Source organism: Micropterus dolomieu, linkage group LG04 (assembly GCF_021292245.1).
Source record: "Micropterus dolomieu isolate WLL.071019.BEF.003 ecotype Adirondacks linkage group LG04, ASM2129224v1, whole genome shotgun sequence".
NCBI lineage: Eukaryota > Metazoa > Chordata > Actinopteri > Centrarchiformes > Centrarchidae > Micropterus > Micropterus dolomieu.
In genome coordinates this window covers 18,022,249-18,045,177 of record NC_060153.1, presented here as the reverse complement: position 1 = coordinate 18,045,177, position 22,929 = coordinate 18,022,249, and the positions used below count along the sequence as shown (strand labels likewise).

Sequence of the window (22,929 nt, the reverse complement as noted above, 5' to 3'; positions counted from 1 at the left end):
TGGTAGATAAATAATAAATGTAGTTTTTACATTCTGAACTGATTTAATTCAAAGTGATATGACTGTAAATCCACCCAGCCTCCTAATTATCCAGAGGCTTCAGTCCAGGCCAAGGGACCTCCCAGAAGGCCAAATGTTATCAGTGTAACTCGATCTCCAACCCATTCTAATGAGAGGGATTGTTTGTGCCGAGACTTTAATAACTCCCACAGCCTATTTATAGCTTATAAGTCACACCCTTTGTGTATGACCCGCACGCACACACACGCACACACAATAACAAAAACTGTCTGTACTCCTATGGAAGATCTTATCAAAATCATGCTAGCAAATGTTTGCCTACTTTACCCAGTCAAAACAAATATGAAGTACACGCCATTTTAAAATTGTATTTACCCGTTTACTTAAGCTATCATACAGCTGTACTTATTTGTAGATGGTGATAGCCATAGCCTTCAACACGTATAAAATGTTTTCTGACTGTGGGAATACGCAAAACCACCAACAATTTTCAATAGTCACAGATCAGGCTAATGATGATGCAGACAGTAATAACTTAGTGTGAAGCTCTTCAGCAAGGTAACCATGTTTAGCCTGCAAGTGTGTGGTGTATTTAGCTGTAGGCTGGTTAACAGCAACAACATCACTTTAAAGCAAAAAGTCTTTTTCTTCTAATTATCCACAGTGGAGCACAGCTCTCGAGGTCCAACCATAACCAAACGGGAAAACAAGAGGGAGGGCTGGAGAGGAGGTGGTGGAGGATGAGAGCAGCTGGTGCATATCCAGGACAGAAGGGAGGGAAAGACAGAAAGCAGGAGAGGGTAGAAGAAAGAGGACGGGGGGGAAGATAACAGAAGGGCAACATGGTAGATCACTTTACACTCATGACCAGAACCATTTATCAGAAGGGGTTTGGTCAGGCTCCACTACAGAGGCCAGAAAGTGTTTCCACAGAAATGTATCAGAAGCCTCTCTGACACGGCAGTGGAAGTAAGAAAAACTACAGTACTGCACTGAAACACGACTAATGAAATGAAGGTGGTGGCAGCATCTTTAATGCTGATATAACACAGTACTATAATGTCTGGCAAGTGTTAGTATGAATGTAAAATTCCCTGCAATACATCTTCACTGTGAGGTTGCTGGTACCGTAAAGATCAGCCAGTAAAGAATCGTCTGGTGGCAGCCACGGACGACGACTGCTAAGCAACGCCTATTACTACACGGCTTGACAGGAGAAATTGCCCAGTTGACCCTGGTAACTAGATTTGGACCATTGTAACCGCTTCCCTCAGTGAACTGCTCCTGCTGGCACCAACTTTTCATGAAAGAAACCTTCCCTGTATGCTGCTCTCTCACTGATTTACCGATTCAGTCCTCTAACTGTAAAACGTCAAATCAGCCAATATATTGTTATTGGACCTTTAAACTTAAAAATCAATATTGTTATCAGCCTCAAAAATCCTGTATCGTCTGGACTATACAGTGGACAACACACTGCTGAACATGAACGCCGCAAAGCTAGCTTTCCCAGAATACCATTCCCAGACTGTATCCCCAAAAAACAAGGAACCTTGCTCTATGTCTGAATGCACAATCCAGACCTGACCACATTTACACATCATTATAGCCTACTAAACATTACTTTTAACAAAAACTATTTATTACACAAATGTTTCAATTTCTATATGGTCCAATAAGTAAAATTAAATTAGCAAAACACTAGATCCTGCTGAAAGTAACGTTACAGTTTGTAGCAAGTGTAAGAACAAATGTATAGTTTCCACATCCACTAGACTGCAATTGTTGGCATGAAGTACATTTTGTCATTTGCCTATGTCCACAAGCATCTGCTTGCCAGCTCAAAATTCATGACTGTGCGAGTGCATGTGTGAACTGTACGAACCGATAAACATATGTAAACACGTCTATACATGCCGACACCCTGTACAAACAAAACACAGCGCATGCTCGTGTCAGTTTTTGGTGTCCACCCCTGAATGATGCAGTCATTAAAATTCTGGGTGTAATTGCCTCTGTAGCATGCTACAGATAATGTGACTTTGATTATCAAATGTATACACTTCATTAGAGACAATGGGCAACAGGCATATCCAGTAGATTCTCATATCTGCCATTTACAAGTTTCATCCTGTTCTGTGGTCACAGTAAGAGATGACACAGCACTCTTACACCACCAACATCTTTCTTTTTTAGTTTGACATTTTGCTGCTTGTTTCCCCCGATTATATGCACCAATTTGTTGTTTTAATTGGTCACCAAATCTAAAAAAAAAAAAAAAAACAGTTGAGGCCAGCACGTGTTGTGTGACATTAGTCACACAACATAATTAGGCCACAGAGCTCCTAAAACTGAGTAAAGATGATTTGGAGCCCATAATAGGGCACTGGGAAACTGCACCATCAGTCTGTCATTTTTTATATAGAGTCACTCAAGACACTTGAACATCATTTGACACTACAGACTTTCAACACACTTTATTTTTGTCCAAGACCACATGTTTATATGAAATTATGGTATGTCTGCCCAGTCCAACAGGGGCTTTCTGTGGCAAAATAAAATAAGTTTAACCTGGGAATGGAAGGTTGGGATACAATCTGGAGACTCCTTTTGGCAACCATCCTCATACCCTGCAAGGGGGGCAAAAAAGGTTTTGAAATTCTCTCTGAATCCATGGTGACATTGCGAGCAGGCTACAAGATAAACTTGTTCGTTTTTTTACCCTTGGCCACACTAACAGACCGGGTCTAAAGGCTGTAAAGTTTTTTGTTTTTAAACAAAAAAAACCAAACAAACCTGAAATTATGGTTTATTAAATGAAAGCTATTTTGCTAATTTCCACCTCTTTACATTACAGATATACTTGGCTTGGCTGATCTGCTCGGGGCCTCATGTATTATTGTACAAACACACACAACTTTTATAACTTTATTCACCGACTTGATGAAACTGGATAATATTTTTTGGCAGCTAGTTAACTCTGGCCCCATCTACACTAATGCATTTGTTTTAAAACGCACACCTTTTGCTATGTTTGCACCTCTCGTTCTGACTAAAACAGTGAAAACAAAGACCTAAAACTGAGAAGTTTGAAAAAGCTGCCAACTACATTTTTCGTTTTAAAACTCCATGTTTAAACTAAAACAGAGTAGCGTCGGTGGGGCCTCAGCTAGCTGTGCAGCTACTGGCCCTATTAACTTAGCTGACTCTCAGACTGGGAGCCTGAGCAACGTGGGAGTGTTGGTATTTACACTGCTAGCATAGGAGCTTTGGACTGACGGGTTTTCAGGCCTGGGCTCCGACCCAGTCTCAGCTGAGCAAGCTAGCTAACGGGACCTCTAGCTGCACGGCTAAGTGAGCTAAAAGCAGCTGCCATTAGTAGTAATAGTAGTTAGTGATTACCAGCAACAAGTAAAGCCATCTCTATCCATCAAGAAACTTTCTTTACGACCGAAAAGGCACTTTCTGCGAGACATTGAACCACCTTAAGAGTAGAACTTCAAGAGTAGTCTAGGATAGCCAGACCTACTTGATGAATGTGCTGTCGCTGGATCTGATCATGAGCAGATGATCATATGAGGAAATCCCGGCCGATCTGACATTAGCTCAACATGAAAGTAGAAAAAAAACATTGGAAAATTTGTATCCAGAGCAGCCTGAGTCTGAGCTGAGATTACCTTTACATACATTTAACTCATTATTTGAAACTTTGGCCACGTAGTTTCGACATAATATATGACAGAAAATAAGGAAAAGCACAATATGTTCCCATTAACTGTCAACTTGGATGGTAAAGAACTAAAGCTCAACAACCACATTCAGGATAAACCAGCAGCTGATTGGTGTCAAATTTGGGGGGCAAAATCTTTAACGTGGTCTGAAAACAAATCTGATGAGCCAAGCTTTAAGTTTAATATGGAGGGATCCCCTCTACAGAACCATGCCTAGTTTATCCCATTAACTTGGCGATACTGCTTTGTTCGTGGACTGTTTACCAGCCGACCCCCTGCTGTGGTGGAAATTATCATGCTTGAATCACCATGATGCATGCAAAAGGATGAGGACATTGTATAATAAAATACAGATGTGAATACACATACTTAATACTAAAATTCCCATCAAAACAGCAGTTTCTGGATTATTTCTCCAGTAAACGTGTCACTGTAGATCTAATGTTGCATCAGCTTATATGTTCTCAAATATCTTATCCTATTTAGGGGAAGAGAACATTTCCCCAAAGTGAGAACCCCTCCCACAGATTACAACATAATGCTCACTGAAAGCATGTGACAGCTCAATGTTGGGTTTTACATGCACTGTATTTGGAGGCAGACTAAACAATTGTATTTATTTGGTGGACAAGCTGGAAGGTTCACAAGAGGAGCATCAAATGAGTTCTTTCTGTATGAATATCAGCTAGACTTTAAGCTGCTATCACCAACAGCATATCTCTCCAATAAATTCTGCATCCTGTGTGATTTAAGAAGGAACGCTTTAACTAAAAGTTAAAACCTACCTCTGCATTTTTCAACACGCATTTTATGCTGTCAATTTGTGTAACAATCCTCTAGCAGCTGCAGAGATATTTAACCCAGCTGAGTGGCTGTTTAAACAGCACGGCAGCACTGAGCGATGGGGCTGGAATCGATATATGTGGCCCAGGGGCCGTCCCATAATGAGGAGAGGTCAAGGGTCAAGGTATGCCAGAGTGGAAGGCTGTTGGTGTTGAAAAGCCATGTGCGAGGGAAAGTGAGGAACTACTTCAGTTATCCAATGAAACTTCAAAAGACTAAAACATAGGAGTGTTCCCAAATTTGTACTTCAGCATCTGTAATCTACTCTGTCTCACAGGATGGAAAACAGAGCAGTAAAACGCACGTTTTGGCTGAGTGACCTACTTGATGCTGTGCATCCTCCTGACCACTCCTGCTTTTTCCAGCCCTCCCAGTGCTCTCACAGAAAGCTAGTGAGGTTCACTGGCCATGGGTGATAGGTGATGTAATGACATGTGTGAGCGCAGCGTGGCAGTCCTGTGTGTGTGTGTGTGTGTGTGTGTGTGTGTGTGTGTGTGTGTGTGTGTGTGTGTGTGTGTGTGTGTGTGTGTGTGTGTGTGTGTGTGTGTGTAGGGAGAAGGAGGGGTCCATCTGAGGCTGGAAGGCAGGGGTACATTGCTATGAGGTCATGAGAATTATGGGCTGTTTGCACAGAGGGAAGGAGAGATGTGAATAAGAGATAAAAGAAACAGGGCAAAATCCATGAAGAGAAACAGCAGCTTAGAACAGCTGCTGGAGCCAACTATGCAGCACAAACACGGTTTAAATACGCATGGGATTTCAGTTTTCATGTAAAAAATGAAAAAGATCAAACAGGAAGGTTGAAGGTTGGGCAGCTAGGTGGGTGGGTTGGTTGGTTGGTTGGTTGGTTAGGGTGTGGTCACTAACATGAAGTCCAGCCAGGATGAGGAAAATGAACTCTCAGTGAACTGAATGTGATCAGGGCTGCTCGTGTCAGACAATACAATCTATTGTGCTGCTGCGGCTGTAGAGCCTCATCATCAGCCTAATGCCCTTTAGACCTCCCCTTCCCTCTACCCTCCACCCTCGAGCCTGAGCAAAGCCTTACCCACATCTGAACTGCTCCCATCAGATCAGCAATGATCCAGCTACAGCAGTGATTTTCAAAATGGCCAAGTCACAGGGAAAGATGTTGGATCACCCCTACTTTACAGGATCAAAAATGAGTAGCCAACTATAAAGCGTGTCAGTCAAACAAACGGTTTTTCACTATTAAGGTTCTTTCAGAAGCTGTTCGGGAGATTATAGTTGTGTCACATAAAGTGTCAAAATATTAAAATTTTTCAGAGCACTTTAATTAAAGCGACTTTAAAGTGCTTGGTATTTTTATAATAGCAATCTTTGACATTGTGAAAACAGTGTGAGAACAGGAAAGGGTCGATCATATGAACTAGAGAGCTGGATTGGGATCCCGTAGGACCCAACACAATTCGCGCAGGAGCAGGTGTTTTTAACTCTGCTGCAGGCGGTTAAAAAAAAATATACTGCGGGTCTCGCAGTAGCGCTGATAAGATGGAGTTAACAAACGAAATTGAAAATAAGATAAAAGTGAGTATGCGGCTGCTTCTGAGAAAGTAGTACTGCATGGGCCTGACTCGAACCGGCGACTTTGGGTACGGGAGGCAGACATGCTAACGAGGAGGCTAAACCCCATGGGCAATGCGTCTCTTAACGTGTCGGAGAGTGAAGTTTACTCACTGCACAGTCTCGCTGGCTTCCGTCACACAGGCTTATACAATACAAGACCAAAGCAAGGCAAGTCTTAAATTTGGAAAACTTGTCAGTTATTACTAAAAGAAATTTATGCAATGATTTATGTCGGTTATTCTGAACGTTGAGCATAGCCCAAACATCTGTGCCCTTTTTTAACTCTGCATGTCACAATGTTTGCGGGTGCGGGCGGGAGTGGATACACATGTTGCAGGAATGGGCGGTAGAGGAACACACATGTTGCGGGAGCGGGCGGTAATGGTCACAGAATCAGCGGCATCAAGAAAACAGTCCCGCGCAAGTCTCTAATATGAACCAACATTGTTTAGCTGTCCGGTTGGCAACTTTACTGTTTTTGGTCAACTTTCACCGCTCTCGTAGAAAGTCCCTCCTTTCCTCTTCCGCCCCATGGGACCTTTTTTTGGAAAATATGTACGGCAGTCAAAGGAGACAGACAACACTTTTTTTTAAAAATTTTTATCCTATTTGAACTTTACCCTGAATTACACATTTGTCAATTTAAAAAGATAATTTTGTAAGTCAAGAAAGTTGCAGTGTGTGGTTAAACAGTAAAGTAACATTCATTTATGTGAAACAGCTCGATGAACAAAATCTCTCATCTCACACAATATACATCACCAACATGTTACCTGTGTAATGCTAAGCAAACTTTCGTTGCTTGGTTGCGACTAGCTTGGTAACATAACTATGTTCCATGCAACAATTGTACAGTCCCTACAGTATTGGAACGGTAAGGCAAATTCCTTTGTTTTTGTTGTTCACTGAAGACATTTGGGTTTAAGATCAAAAGATGAGTATGAGACAAGCAGTGTGTCCTCTATATGCAATCACGACCACCACTACTAAAATTTCCCACGATCATTAAACTATGCGCTACAAATGTTTTCACTCACACACTGTGCGAGCACGGCAGCACTCAATGCTCGGCTCACTTCCTCTCCTCGTTCTATGCAGAACATATGTAACAGATGGTGTTATAACAGCAGTGTAACTCTGAATCGTGAGGTGCGTAGTGAGAGTTTGATTGTCCGAGCGGCAGAAAGTGACGGTACAGTGTCTGTTACAGTGTGTCAGCTTCTCAAGACCAAGAAAAGTCTGTTGTTTCCCACCTGCTGGAAAAGTGAAGCCATTTAGTGCCAAGTTAGCTAACATCTCCCCTCCCCTTCAGACTGCACAGCTGAGCAGCTTCTACAGCAGCTACATAGCTGCTATGTAACTTAACATTAGCTAATTTTATAGAAAGTAACTGGAAGCTGTATTATTACTGCCTACTTTTCCAATGTTGAGAACATCAGGTACAAACTTAGACTAAACTGATGTAGCCTGCAGCTCTGTCCTGTACAGACTGATTCAATTATTTTTCAGTTTTCAGTCTGAAAAAGTGGTTTTGGAAAAGAAAGGACGGAGGTGACTGGAGGAGCTGAGGTTAGTAAAACTAATTAGTGATGCAAACTAGTACTTTTAAGCTAATGAGGAGACGTTTCTTTTTGAATTTTAATGTGCAAATAAAATGCACCTCAGAAGGGAGGTTTCTCATGTTGCCTATTTTTTATATTAATGTCTACAGATAAATGTCAGAAGCTGTAAATGAAGACAAAAGGCAAACATGATGTTTGTCCTGCTCCCACTGCTGAAATAAATCCTAGAGGAAACACTGATACAAGAGTTCAGAATATCAGCTTTTATTTCCTGGTATTCACACATCTAGATGTGTTAAACACCTCAGGACATACCGCCATTTGTTTGAACCCACCCACTTTTCAAGTGAGCAAAACTATTGGAACATGTGACTGACAGATGTTTCTTGTTGCCCAGGTGTTGCCTTTTAGGTCGTTTGTCCAAACATTAAATAGCTCTGCATTACTAGTCTAAGTTTTCATCCTTGGTTCAAACCTATAAAGACTGCATTTCCTATTAAAGAGGATAAACCAACATGAAGACCAGAGAGCTGTCTATGGGAGAAAAGCAAGCCATTGTCAAGCTGAGAAAAGAAGGAAAATCGACCAGAGCCATTCGACAAACATTGGGCATAGCAAGCACAATTTGGAATGTCCTGAAAAAGTAATAAACTACTGGTGTACTGAGCAACAGACGTCCAACAGGTCGGCCAAGGAAAGCAACAGTAGTTGATGAAAGCAATATCGTACAGAGTAAGATCAGTAAGTGACATTACCAACGACCTCCACAGTGCAGGGGTGAAGGTATCACAATCCACTGTTTGAAGAGAGCAGAAATATAGAGGCCACACCACAAGATGCAAACCACTCATCAGCAGGAAGAATCGGAAGGCCAGATTAAAATTTGCAAAGAACTACAGAGATGAGCCGCAAAAGTTCTGTAACACAATCTTATGGACTGATGAGACCAAGATTAATCTCTGCCAAAGTGATGGAAAGGCCAAAGTGTGGAGAAAGAAAGGAACTGCTTATGATCCGAAGCATACAAGCTCATCTGTGAAGCACGGTGGAGGTAATGTCATGGCTTGGGCGTGCATGGCTGCTTCTGGAACAGGCTCATTAATATTTATTGATGATGTAACTGATGATGGTAGCAGCAGAATGAATTCAGAAGTGTACAGAAACATTTTGTCTGCCAATTTACTGAGAAATACATTGAAACTAATCAGGAGGAAGTTTATCATTCCGCAGAACAATGACTCAAAGCACACTGGCAACAAAACACAGGACTTCATCAGGGGGAAAAAGTGGAAGGTTTGAGACTGGCCAAGTCAATCACCTGACCTTAACGCAACAGAGCTGCATTTCACCTCCTTAAAGGAGACGAAGGAGGAGGGCCTTTCTGAAACTGCTTGCAATTCCCTCTCCCTACATACTTCCACTCTGTTTGCGTGTTCATGCGGAGGGTCCGCCACATTGATTGCCATCCGAAACCAATGAGGGCAGAGTGGTAGTGGGTTGTTAAACCCTCAAATGCCGAGTCAGCACAGATGCTGGCTTGTTGAAGGTGTTTAACACCCTTTACTGCACGATGGGGGACCTTTCTTTCAATTTGCGTTCCGTATGACTTCGCCGGTTAACGTGCCCTACACTAACATTATCACATCACCATTCACAGGTTAACAACGTAGCCCATATGATTTATATTGAAATGTTGTATTTGTGAATGTAACATTTTTCATATAGGCTATAATATATAAAGTCATGTTCTTAAAGAAATATTTGACATGAACACAAACACAAAATGAATGACAAATGCTTTCAGTTTCGTTATTGCATAAAACACACTTTTCCAATCAATCCTGAATCTTAATACCACTGTTGTTTATTTGATACATGTATTATAGCAGTGAGTGCAGCGGTAACGTCAGATCCCATTTATGCAGGGGAGAGAGGGTAGTTCGTCCGAAAGTTGTCGCTGTATTTAAACCCTACGTGGGTTAGGGAGCTCGATTTGGCCTGGAGGGTGACTTCGACCAGAGTTCACTCCATGTCGGAGTAGAAGTGGCGAGGGTCTAGTTTCAGAAAAGGCCCCTATTATACTGCTTTTCCAGTCCTATATTGTAGTTCTGTGACTCCTGTATGGCAGCTTTACATGATTCAAAGTTAAAAAAATTATATATTTTTTCTAATATTGATTCTTCATGTAGGCCTTCATTTCAGCCTCTGTCTGAACAAGCTGTAGATGCTCCTGCCTCTTTAAGGCCCCCCCTCTCAAAGCCCACTGTCTTTTGATTGGCCAAGACCTGAAGCATGTTACCAGGCTGTTGTAGGTGCTGGGCAGAACAGGCAGACAGTGGCTGCGTTCCAATCCACAGTGTACATAAACAGTACTCCCTACTCCCTGCTCCCTGCTCAGGGAATGTCAGTTAAGGGAATTTCCCTCGACAAAATTCTTCCATTCGGAACACCCTGCAACATCATCAAAGCACACGTCAGTTCCGTGTTCAGTTGTGGACATTTACTGAAATTAAATATTGATGTTAAAACAAACTGATACAATTACAAAACTTATATTTCCATAACTACTTCTATTTATATTCAATTAAAATGTATGTAATTTGTGAATGAATGTGATTGGATTAATTTACAAGATATGCAGCATCATTCTTAAAAAGATTCATATGAGCATTGTTGTTTTTAGGCAACCTAACCTCTGAAATAATCATATAAATAATGATAACATTAGTTACAATGACAATAATTACAGATATACAAACTCTGTGGTCTGCTCTATTGTTAGCTCCTATGAGGTGCAAAGGCTTATGGGTAATCTTTCTTGTCAACTTCCTGCGAACTGATGAACCGTTGTTCCCTTCTTCCCTACACAGTTCACAGTGCCCTTTGAAGTGAACATGTGCTCCCTGCGGTTTGGAATCTCACTTAAAATGGCCGAATACCCTGTGCAGTCCACTTAGCAGGGAACTACAGGGTGATCGGAGCACCCTGAGTGTTGCTGTGCCCTTAGCGAGGGAGCACATGACCATATATGGAACAGCGGCTCCATCTGGCTCAGTATTACTTAGAACAGAGCCGTTGGTAGAAAAAGCAGCTCAAAACAGAGCGTTAAGAACAGGAGGAAATCTGAGGTTTTTGCTTACCGTCATTTCTTCTAAATGCTTTAACCTAATTTTTTGAAACTTTGGCCAAGTTTTACATGAACATCCAACATTATAAACACTGAAAGAAGCTCCAGTAAAAGCCTGGAATAGCATCACAAATGAAGAATGCAACAGTTTGGTGATTTCAATGGTTCGCAGGCTTGAGGCAGTCATTGCAAGCAAGGATAATGCCACCAAATATTAAATGTTATTTACTTAAGATTATTTGCTCCATTACTTTTGGTCACCTAAGAATGCTGTGGTCTAATATAAACGGTGATATGTTCTAAGTTGCTTAAACACATCTACATGTGCATACCAGGAAATAAAAGCTGAAATTCTGAAATTCGTCTCATACTCATCTTTTGATCTTAAAGCCAAATGTCTTCAAAAAAACAAAAACAGAAGGAATTTGCCTTACCGTTCCAATACTTTTGGAGGGGACTGTATCTCACCTGATGTGTTTAATCAAAGTCCTTATAGGCAAGTCATGCCACTCGGCAGCCATCTTGGCAACGCCCCCGGGCAGCTATTTCAGACTAACAAGACCAGGCTCCTCTCTGAATGCATGGGGAGAGAGCCAGAATTGCACTTTTACTGGTCAGGGGGACATAAAAACTACAGGAATAGAATTAGCAGTAAAATCTTATAAAAATCGCTGTAAATCGCTTTGACGACTTTGCCCCAAAATAAGGTTTAAAAAGCGTTTTTCCCGACTGGTTATATTCTACTGTGCGTGTGTGCTAGTAGTGACGCATGCGCAGACCCTTACGTCAGTGGAACCATGTGATTGGCTGAAATGTGTTTCCCCTTTGGCTGTGAAAAGCAGATGATTGGCTTTATAGCAGGAGGGGAAGGATAACCGCCATCTTTGCCTTTCCTCTTATAACACCTCTAACCTCTAACATGCTTTTCTTCTTGTATTGATTGCACTTTTTGTTAACTCTTACTTCTTTCCCTAGGTATTTACCCCATTGATGTGATATGTGCTATGAGCTCTTACTAGTATTTATTGCTGCTCTTACCAGTATGTATTGTCAGTTGTAGATCTGTATTTGATGCTCTGTTGATGCTTGTATATTGTACCTCAAACGTAAGTCGCTTTGGATAAAAGCATCTGCCAAATGAGTAAATGTAAATGTTACAGGCTTTCCCCATAGAGGTATATTTAGGATGTAGTTGAGTGGTGTGTCTCCTCTGTAAAACGTCTCTGGTTAAATCAAACGACTCCTGGTCCTTTTATCACATCTACACGTCAGTTCTTTGACGTTAGCGAGAAAAACTTATGATGTTCATTAGGGGTGGGAATCTCTGGGAACCTCACGATTCGATTACGATTCAGAGGGCTGCGATTCGATTATAAAACAATTATCGATGCATCATTTTTTTCTATAGAAGATCCCTGGATAATTACTAAGCATTTAATTTGCGCATTAAAATCCAAAAGAAACATCTCCTAATTAGCTTAAAAGCACTAGTCCTAATTTCCTTTATTAACCTCAGCTCCATGGACCCTCATTTCATTAACAACCAGTTGTCAGCCTCCTGAAAACTGAAATATAATTATCAGGATGTACAGTATACAGGACAGCTGTACACCAGTTTAGTCTAAGCTAGAGTAGTAGTAGTTTAGTTAGGAATGACATACAGCTGATAATTAATATTACTTTGTTACTAATTTAGGGAACGCTACATAAATATTTTAGCGCCTTTCACAGGACCCAAGGACGCTTTACACATAGTTACAGAACAACATAAAGTCATTCAGGATTGAATGCCTGGGTAAAGAGCTAGGTTTTTAGTACATCTTTGAAAGTATCCAGACAGGGAGCATTTCAGATCTCTGGGGGGATGAGTTAAAGAGGGTGGGGGCTGTGACACTGAAGGCTCTGTCCCCAAAAGTGTGGTGTCTGGTGTTGGGGACAGAGCAGAGATGTTAGCTTGCACTAACAGCCTTCACTTTTCCAGCTGTTGGGGAAACTACAGACTTTTATTAACGGACACACAGTGACCTACGCTGCACATTTACTACCAGACTGAAACTTCCTGCTGATATTTTTCCTCCGCTAACTTTCACCGTCACGTTCTGCCGCTCGCTCTCTCTCACTCGCTCGTCCTCACACACACACACACACACACACACACACACACAATACGCAGGGAGCTGCCGAGCGTCACCATGCTCGCAGTGTGCGAGTTAAAATCATAACTTGCGCACTGATATTAATGATTGTGTGACCTTTTAGTGGGGCGGTATTGTGTGCGCGCTTCACAGACGGTCCGGGCGCTGCATTTCCGCCTTTTGCGTTCTGTCAACATTGCATCAATTAACATTTAAATAAAATGATTTTTAGACATTTGGTAATCGATTCATAATCTTCCACATTCGCATCGCGATGCATCTAAGAATCGATTATTTCTCCCCCCAATAATGTCCATACACGACTTTGGGTTTTTGGTCTTTGTAGTTACTTTGTAGTCACGTCTAATACTTCTACAGTTTTACGACAAACTGCGACTTTATTGATTTGCAAAATTATAATTTAAATTAACAAACATGCCATTGACTACTATACATATTTTGTCCGAAACAAGGTCCCATGGTGGTCCACTGGAAGGGGAGGGACTTAATGTCTATAACGTCATCTTCGGCAGCAGCAGAAAGCAGTTTTCAGCCAATAAAGTATCTTAGCCCTGCAGGGGAAAATGGCAAGTGACTGGCTGGCACACAGATGAGCTAGTGTAATGTGGACACCATATGGACACTGAATAGAGCCCGTCAGAGGACAGAAGCCTAACTGTGTCTAACAGTTAGATGCAACAGATTGCAAAGATTGCTCCTACAGCCTTGGCTATACAGAGGGCCTTGTTGGTCATCATCACATGTAAAGCCAGATGTACTGACAAAGAAACATTAATGCTACCTTTTAAAAAAGGTAGACAGAAGAGTGAGAATGCCTCCCCTGAATATAATTAGCCTCAAACTTGTTTCAGTAACTAATTGTTCTGGTAAGTGAGTGGATGGTATAGATAATTGTCTCATTGATTCCTCTTGAGTACCATTGTACACAGCGTTGGCAACTGTAGTATAAATGCTATAGTTTCAGACAACATAAAGCTCACAGTCAGTAAAGCCAATGAGGTTATGATCATGTTACAAGCCTAAATATAGCATTTATTCATGTGAGAGAGTGCATCCCATGATAGGTAGTACACAGCCCTGTTAGACCACACTGTTTTGTTAAACCGAGATGCCCAACACAGACATGAATGAGAATATAAGCTCTCTCTCCAAGTCTCCAGTTGCTTGACTGTTCCTTGATGAATTATTGTGGATTCTGTCTGCCTACATAGCCACAGGGCAGCGCTGAGAAAAGCCTACTCTGTGCACATAGCTGTCTCCTTACGTCATGGTAAGGCTTATGGGAAGTACTCCTATGCATTCCCTTGAGTGCCTGACTCTGTATGTGTCTCAGATGTTATATCTGTGTGTTTGTGAGTATGTGCGTTTGCAAACATGAACATATGTTGTACAAGTCGCTCAGTTTACTGTACAGAAAAGTGACACATCCCCCCTCTATCCTATTCTTGTCTCCCCTCTAACCTTCATGAGGAAGTGAGACACAGTTGGGTTCAGACTTCTATTGGGACTATTTAACAGTTTCTTCCTGTGGGGGCAAACAAATGGCATGCCATGGGAAGGGTGTAAAGCTCCACTGCCTGCCTCATATCTACAATAGGGGAACTCCACAGATTTTACACATCAAAAGTCTGTCAAAGGCTTGTGCAGACTACACCACTTTCAGCGTTGGCAGATCGCTGTGCTGCTCAGACTACACAACTTGCTGTCTAGTGACGGGAGTCTTGAAGTCGTGGTGTTCACTAGGGCTGAAACGATTTATCGATTACTAAAATGCATCGACGCAAATTCTTTGCATCCAGGCTTCGTTTAATCCATATAACTATACAGCACACTGTTTCACACGGACATTTATTACTGTCGCACATCGCGCTTATGCTATGAACACGTGATTATAATGGCGCTGTTTGCAAAGTGGAGGAAGAGAGAAAATAGCGAACAGCTTTCACTAACTGTTGATACCCCGACTTCCCAAGTTGGGATTCCGACTTAAGGGGGCGTTCCCTTTGAAATTTTGACCTTTGAACTCGGAAATTCCGACTTCCCATGTCAACTGGAACGCACCATCAGACAATCCCTGCTACCTGCGTGTGCTAATCCATCCGTTCACCCATATTCTTTGTCTTGAAACAGCTGTTTCGTGTGCAGATCGCTCATTTCCTGTTTTACATTTCATGTGCGTTTTCTTGACAAAATGTGGTTTGGAGACCAGCGTCGGGTGACAGAGCCGCTGTCAGCTCGTGTAGCGTGTGTGACCCCCTGTCACCGATCAGTCATGCTGAAAGTCGTGTAGTCTGCACGAGCCTTTAGCAGCCTACAACTTGTATAGCACTCGGGTGAATTGTTGAAATAATCTATAGAAGCTTCATCGTTAGCTGCAGCCGTAGTGTTCACACTACGTGAGTGAGCAGCGATACAGGGTCACACACTAAGCGATCTGACAACGACCCGATGACTGGTCTCCAAACCACGTGAAAAGTGACACAGGAAATGATGCAAAACTACACACGAAACAGTGGTTGTTTATTATTTTAGACATAAAAATTATAAAGACAAACAATATAGGTGAAAGAATTTATTAGCACACGCAGGTGTGCTACAGAGAGAGTTGGAAGTAGATAGATAGATAGCTTGTGACAGCGATGTGTCATTGAGTAGTTCACACGATTGGCGAGTGCTGATTGATCGCTGATTTGCCCCGATCATAGTCCGACAGTAGGCGAGCCGGCGACTGGCAAATCGGGCTTAAAATCGTGTAGTGTGAACTAGGCTTTACAGGTGTCAGAACACTAATGCACAATGTTATATAAAGCCTTTTGTGGGAGTTGCACTAAACCTGATAAACTGCCTCAAGTTATGTCACTTGAGTTGGGCTGGGCAATAAAACAATGACAGTTATCGCAATATAATTTTCCTCAATGACAATATAACAAATGTTCAATATATCGTCAATAAATACTTGGTTTAATTTGAATCACGGACAAATTAGCACTTAATTTTTCTATTAAAATATTTGTTGAGGAAAAGGTTCTGAAAAAAAAAAAATTTACTAATCATATTTGTTGAAAAAGATTTTATCATAATTGTTGTGAATGTTCTACGTCAGACTTGTGAAGTGATCCACTGTTTGGCATCAAGAGTTTGTCACATTCTGACCCTAAAAAGAAAGTTTAACCACGCAATTAACCATGTGGTTTCTTCGATTTTCACTCAGGAGCAAAAATCAGAAATAATGATTTGACATGTATTGTGATATTTATCAATATCAGATGATATGACATGTTTTTATCGTGATAACATTTTTGGCCATATCGCCCAGTCCTACACTTGAGTGAGCGTTGGTTGGGGCCATGTGGCAACCAAATAAAATAGAAAGCCAAAAGGGAAGTGCCAAAAACTGAAGTTACTCAAATGGCCATTTGAGGTTTGCTCCAAATGCCCCCCCCATGTTAAAATGCCCAACTTCACAGCAGACACAAACATGTTTACAGCCTGGTACAAGAAATGGTTTTGGTCTCTATAGCTAGTTTCCCATTTCGTAACAATTGTGCAGAGGTGAATTTTTATATAACTCATCTGTTTAAATTATACTATGGCTTAAAGTTATGCATAATTAAGGATGTGATCGCTTTGAGTGACAGCTGGCTAGCCACAGCAACTGTGTTTCTTTTGGCCCGCCTTAGCTCCACTTACACTCCACCTCTATGCCCATATTTGGATTTATGTAAAATATATAAAGTAGCAGTTGAATCTGTGACCGAACTGCTCTAGTTGCATTGTGTGTAATGTAGGCACCAGGTTGACAAAGTGGGAAATAAAAAAAGACGATATCTCTGGTTATTTTTTTTATGAAAAACAATGCTAAATCAGTAAAGCTAACTCTTCAAAAAGAATGCATAAAATAATATCTCAGTTACAGTCGTATTGATCAGTCTATAGTCTTCTACAGGTTCAACTTGAAAATGTCAAAGAATGGATACAATGGCTGTTCCTGAGCAGGCCAATGTTAAGTTTGGATGTGAAAATGCAACAGCAGACACAGTCTCATAGACCCACACCTAGCTTGCTTAAAAAGAAGGAAAACACTCTTTTGAAAGTATTCATCTAGATCTGTAGTCCTTTAAACCTATAAAATGGAGCCTGAATTGTTGTTACTGTAGAGCATGACACAAAATACTCAGAAGAACGAACTACATGGAGACCACCCCTGACTCCATCTGTTGAGTCCGGGTTTCAAGGCAAGATTTGACACCTCAGAACAGATTTCCAGGCTGAAACAAAGCATCCCATAAGTGTTATAGCATCATCTCAAACTACAACAAAATTCAACTTGTGCTTTTAAAGATTCCCTGTGAAAAACTGTGTTGTTTGCTCCCGTTTCTGAGCTAATAGGAAAGGTAATGTGGAGACAAAGACAGAGATAATGGTGCCCAGTGTTCTCAAACAGCAGCCAACCATCTTTCCTTGGCCCTTCTTTTCTATTGTGAACCTCCTGAGGGCCAAAACAAACAGAAGCAGCACTCTGTCTGGAATTGAAATGTCAGAACTGCTTTTAAGTGCCTTGGTACTGCTGTTTGTATACTGATGATTGCAGTTTGTATTTTTGTGGAAAAAGACATCACCAAAAGCTCTTTTGGGCTGCAGCTGTGTGATTACGTGGTGTGAGCAGATTAACAGTGAGAAGATCCAGCTTCATTGGTTGATCGCCTTTCAATTAATGACCCATCTCTCACACTGGTCACTGGACCTGGCAAACGAGCAAGATATTTGTTGCATCTGTTTGACACACACTTTCCAACCCATTCTCCCATATGAATATTTCTGACACAAAGGCACATCTGTTTAGTAACTGAGCAGTCTAGCCTGGGAACATTAAGGCACCAAAGATAGAATTAAACCCAGTTGAAGTGGCAAACTAAGCCAGCACAAAGCTTTTGAAAAGCAGTCAGATAACATGCTGCATTTAAGCAGCATAATTAAACACAGACTGCGGCTCATTTTACTGTTGACACGTGCTAGCGTTCATGACTTCTTGAGGCAAATTAAAGAGGAAAAAAACTGATAAAGAGCAGTCAGTGAAGACAGTGACCATGTGTACAGAGACATTTCAAAGATAAATGTTATCCGGCGGCAAGTAATGATGAATTTCTCTTTTATTAATGAGTCTGCAGATTGTTTTCTTGGGTAATCGGTTGTTCAACAATTTTTCACTTTTCAAAATAGCTGCCGAGTTCCTTTCTGTTGGTCGACTAATCCATTAACTGACGAATTATTTCAGCTCTAAAATGTTACATCCCATCATGCTCATTCATGATGCAGTAGAAAAGGTGAAATGGTTGATGGAGGAGAAGTGGGCAAACAAGGACTGTTTGTGTTCAGTCAGCATTTTATGACGTGAGGAACACAAAAGTGGAACACTGATTGTATGTGTGACATTTTCAGCCATCCATCGCTGAACCAGCCATTTTTTACTTGTATGTTCTTAGTCAGCTTAAAAACAATTCTTATATCTGTTCCACATTTGCGTTTTGACACGCACCTGTTCCTCACTTGGCTACTTCTACTAACAGGGTATATCAATGCTAACATGTTTCACCGCCAGTACTTCCTTGCTAAAGTGCAAGAATGTATGATTGCACAACAAACTGGTAAGGCATATACACCTGCATGGCAGCGCAGGCACCTGTATTTGCAAACACTTCAACTCACCCAAGACGCTTGCTTAGACTTAAATGTCAGTGTTTCATCCTCTATAGGAAGAACAGCTCACCAAGTTCAGTAGTAGTGAATGTGTATATATATATATATTTTTTTTTTTAGGTATCTGTCTTATGTGTAGGAGAGCACGAGTTTATGTTGCATGGTAGAGTGTGTGCTTATAGACGTGTATTTTATTGTATTTGTGTGTTTTTGCGAAGCTTCAACTGGCCCGAGACGCTTGCTTTGGTTACAGTCAGTGTTTATCTTCTATATCATAATGCTCACCTGGTTCCTTAGTAGTGAAGAATTTATATTTTTTTTTTTTAGGTATCTGTCTTATGTGTAGGAGAGCACTTTCACTTTATGTTTAGTGACTCAAAGATCTATCAACATATTGTCTATAAGCTACGTCAGGAAATTGTGTGTTTTCCTTCAGAGCACAACTATTCCCAGTGAAACGCAAAGTAAGCCGTCTCCCTGCCTGCCAATGCTTTCATTAAGGAGTACTGCCTAATGGGAGTTGGGAGTAGTGTGTGTAATGTGTTTTATAACAAACACCACTGCTAAGACACAAAGCTACAGTTAACACCAGGGGACCAACATCACTGCAAATACAAGACCACACCAAGGTGACTTGCACTGCTGGAGCTCTCTGCACGAACCCGCTCCAAAACTAGAAAGTGTCTCATCATACATTATTAACAAGAGACAAACTATCCGCTTCCAATTCAACTGAGTGGCTAGTGGTTCCACACAGTGGGGCCCAAGGGCCATCAAAAGGTCCCTGAGAAGCCTGCAGAGAGCCCCCCCCCAGGAAATCAGTAACATTCGACCCTCCTAAACAGGCAGCCCTGTTAAGTTGTCTGAATCTCCCCACTGAGGTTACATTATCGTACAGTAATGTAAGTTGTATTTCAATACAAACTTGTTGCCTTATGGACATTTCACCCAATTCTATTTTATATGGTTTAAACCAGCAGTTCCCAACTTGTGGGTCGGGACACAAGATAAATCTTTTATTAAATTTTGCTTATTAACTACTTTTACCTCTACAGCCTCTAAAAATCTTGCCAGGTCAAAAAAAAAAAAAAAAATCACTATTTGGATGAACTGCTCACAACTACTGCCATGTTATGTTTTATATCATGCACAAGAAATGATGGGAACCACTGATTTAAAGTATTCTTTCAGGGGGGCAGGGTGACAAAAAGAGTTAGAGTCACAGGACTACCCTAGAACGAAAAAGATTGCAGGTGAACACAGACAAGCTCAATTAGACCATGCATGCAGTTTGCAGGACATCAAACTTCATCAACTTACTTGTATAGAGTCGTTCGCCATCGTTGTCCCTGTTACTCTGTTTTCAGTCAGTTTGCAGTCTCACAGACAACCTGTGGTCCCCCACGTCACGTACTGTCTCTCTTCCAAGACAATAACATAAAAATGATACTGCAAAAAGGACCGGCTGTTTGTCCTGCGAGTGCGGTTTCAACTTTATACAGTCAACTGACACAAAGGCAAACACACAAGAGGTAATCCGCTTTGTTGCTTGCCTGGCCGCGCCTGAAATGTTACTCCCTGCCCGTTTCAATGTGTCCAACGTTAGCCTTTACTTCACAAAAGATTAAAATGAGTGCACTGTCTGCTCGTTTTTTTAAAAAAAAAGACATTCGCACAACAGCGAGCACACACAACTATTAAGCTCCAGAGTCATTGTTCATTTTGCCATGCAACAGCTAGCAAGAGCACCACTAAATCCACCGGCAGCGCTCCTCCGTCATGTCCTGCTGAGCCCTGATAAAGTCACATCCACGGACATAAAGAAAGCCTCCTCTTCACTCTCTTCCTCTCCCGGTAACATCCGTGAAATATGAACACGCCTCAGTCTCTTGTCAGTATTATCACATGCCACACATACACACACAAAAAGCCGCCTGTCAGTCCTCCACGAGCCGCTCATGCAGCCAAAAAGAGGGACAATGGAAAGCTGGTACGTCCGTTAATTAGCCCTTTAGCTGAAGTCCAAACCGCGCAAATGGAAAACCCCGTCCTTCGTTACGGCACACGGGATGCGTGAAGACATCTCATCGCATTCAAACAGCGGGTAACTGACGAGAGAGAAGCGCACACACCAGTTGTACACGCTAGACCCCGCAGCGCGCTCCCGACGCTCGAGCGATGCCGCCCGGCCGCTTATTGGTCTGCGGGGGCGCGACCGGATGTGTCACGTGACCTGCACCAGTCGTCGCTGTCCACTTTAATTTCTAATGAACCAACTGTTGAACATGTCAGACACAATACTTGCAAAAAGGACCGGCTGTTTGGGGTGGAGGCAATACTCCTTTAGTAGTAAAACCAAGCGTAACAATATTTCTGAATTCTAAACTTTTTTTCAATAACTACATAAATAGGTTCATCAAAATGTAATAATAATAATCATTATGCAAATTATTCAAATACTTTTGAGATGTTTCAGTCTGGACCAAAGTGACTGACCAACCGGCCAGCAGTGACTTCACTAGAGCCATGCTGCTAGTAAAAATGGCTAAAAATACAATATTTTTCTATGAAATGTAATGGATAGAAAGTATCACAGAAATTAGCAGATTTGACTGAAGATTTTGGTACCATTTCAGGAGCCCTATGTAGACTGTCCTCTAATTGTATTCATATTTATACAATAAAGACCTAAATAGCAGAGCTGTTTTAAGTTTCATCGGGCAGGTCTAAGTATCAAGACAGTTTAGATGAGTCCAAATCAAATGTCAAGTCTTACCAAAGTAAGTCTCAAGTCCTTAAAGACAAGTCAGTCACTGGTCTTTATAAGCACAATGAAGACAAGTCTTTCAGGTTCCTAGATACTGACCATTAAAATGGCCTATGCAGCTATGTGAGACCTACCTGTCTTATGTCTTTTCTAGTTTTTCTAGGTCTCAACTCAGATCAAGTCTTTAGGCAGTCTAGCCTCAACTAATTAAAGACTCACTGCAATTAAGTCTTCACTTTTGTGGTGTAGTCCTTGACACTCAGGGACTGCTACTATTATAAAAAGTAGAATGAATTTGAACATGTATTATAGTATTTTCGGTCACTATGGTAATTAAAAAAAAAAAGCCTTTACAAGTGTTGGTGTTGAAAGACTTAAATCTGTCTCCATGTTTCAAATCTCATTCAACAGAAATGGCCGACGTGTTTCAGTGTGTGTGTTAGAGAGATTCATAGTAGGGTTAGCCCATGTTATGGTGGTGTGAGTGGGTGTCGTTTGTAGATTTGATTGAGAAGTTGAACTGGACCACATTTGCTTAACTGATTTGCATAATGAAAATTAGCCGACTCAAAGATAGTGAAGGAAGCAGGAACAGAGAGTGACCCCCAACGCTCCAGGATACGTGTGTTACACGACATGAAAGTTTGTACTGTCGCAACTGACAATAAAAATAAAAACGCTGAGTCACTAACAGTCAGCGCTGAGTATGATTCAACTTGATGTAAATGAGTAGATAAGAAGATGACACTGTGAGATCATTACAAATGTATTGATTCAGCCTGTGGACGTCAAGTGTTTAGAGGGTAGTAATAACTCAGGAGAGGATGATGTCCCGATTCATATGAAACAATGATCACTTTAAACTACATTTAAGTTATGAGTATAAATTAAACTAAAAATGTATGGACAGGACAGGATAAGATATGTTACACAAACTCTCCCTCAGGATATGGTAGAAGTGACAGGGTAGACTGACAGAATTAGGTGGACATTGTCATCTTCTTTGTCATGCAAACAAAGTTCTTTCTAGTTTTCTGAAGATGTCAATGTGAAATATTATCTTTATTGGTTACTAAAAACTTTAACAAAATGTGTCATGTCATGCATGTCAAAGAGTGACTTATGCTAAAGTTTGAAATGTATTAACAAGTAATAAAACATTTACATGTTGCTCAATACATTTGGCTAATCAAACGTCAACAATAATGGCTATCTTAAAATGAATAAATGTTGGTCTGTTTCTGTAGATGCAAAATCTGATGTTCTGATGTTAGCTAGCTATAATCAACTAGCTAATTGTTTTGACTCTAATAAAAAAAGCAATACTTCCATATGCTTGTTTTTATATTTTTTGTACTGAAGACCCCAAACCAAAACAAAAATTACTAATAAAAATAAAGCTTTTAATTTTGTTTTGTGGTTTCTCGCTGAGACACAG

At 41.1% G+C, this 22,929-nt stretch overlaps 1 protein-coding gene across 1 annotated transcript in view; it reads right to left on the bottom strand.

Annotated features, from left to right (window-relative positions):
• pkn1a (protein kinase N1a) overlaps window positions 1–20,894 on the bottom strand; it is a 61,371-nt gene extending 40,477 nt beyond the window's left edge. The window contains exon 1 of the mRNA XM_046047065.1: window positions 20,045–20,894. Coding sequence (XP_045903021.1) covers window positions 20,045–20,065 — 21 coding nt within the window. The 5' untranslated portion in view covers window positions 20,066–20,894. The remainder of the gene's footprint in view (window positions 1–20,044) is intronic.
• Window positions 20,895–22,929: the final 2,035 nt, after the last annotated feature.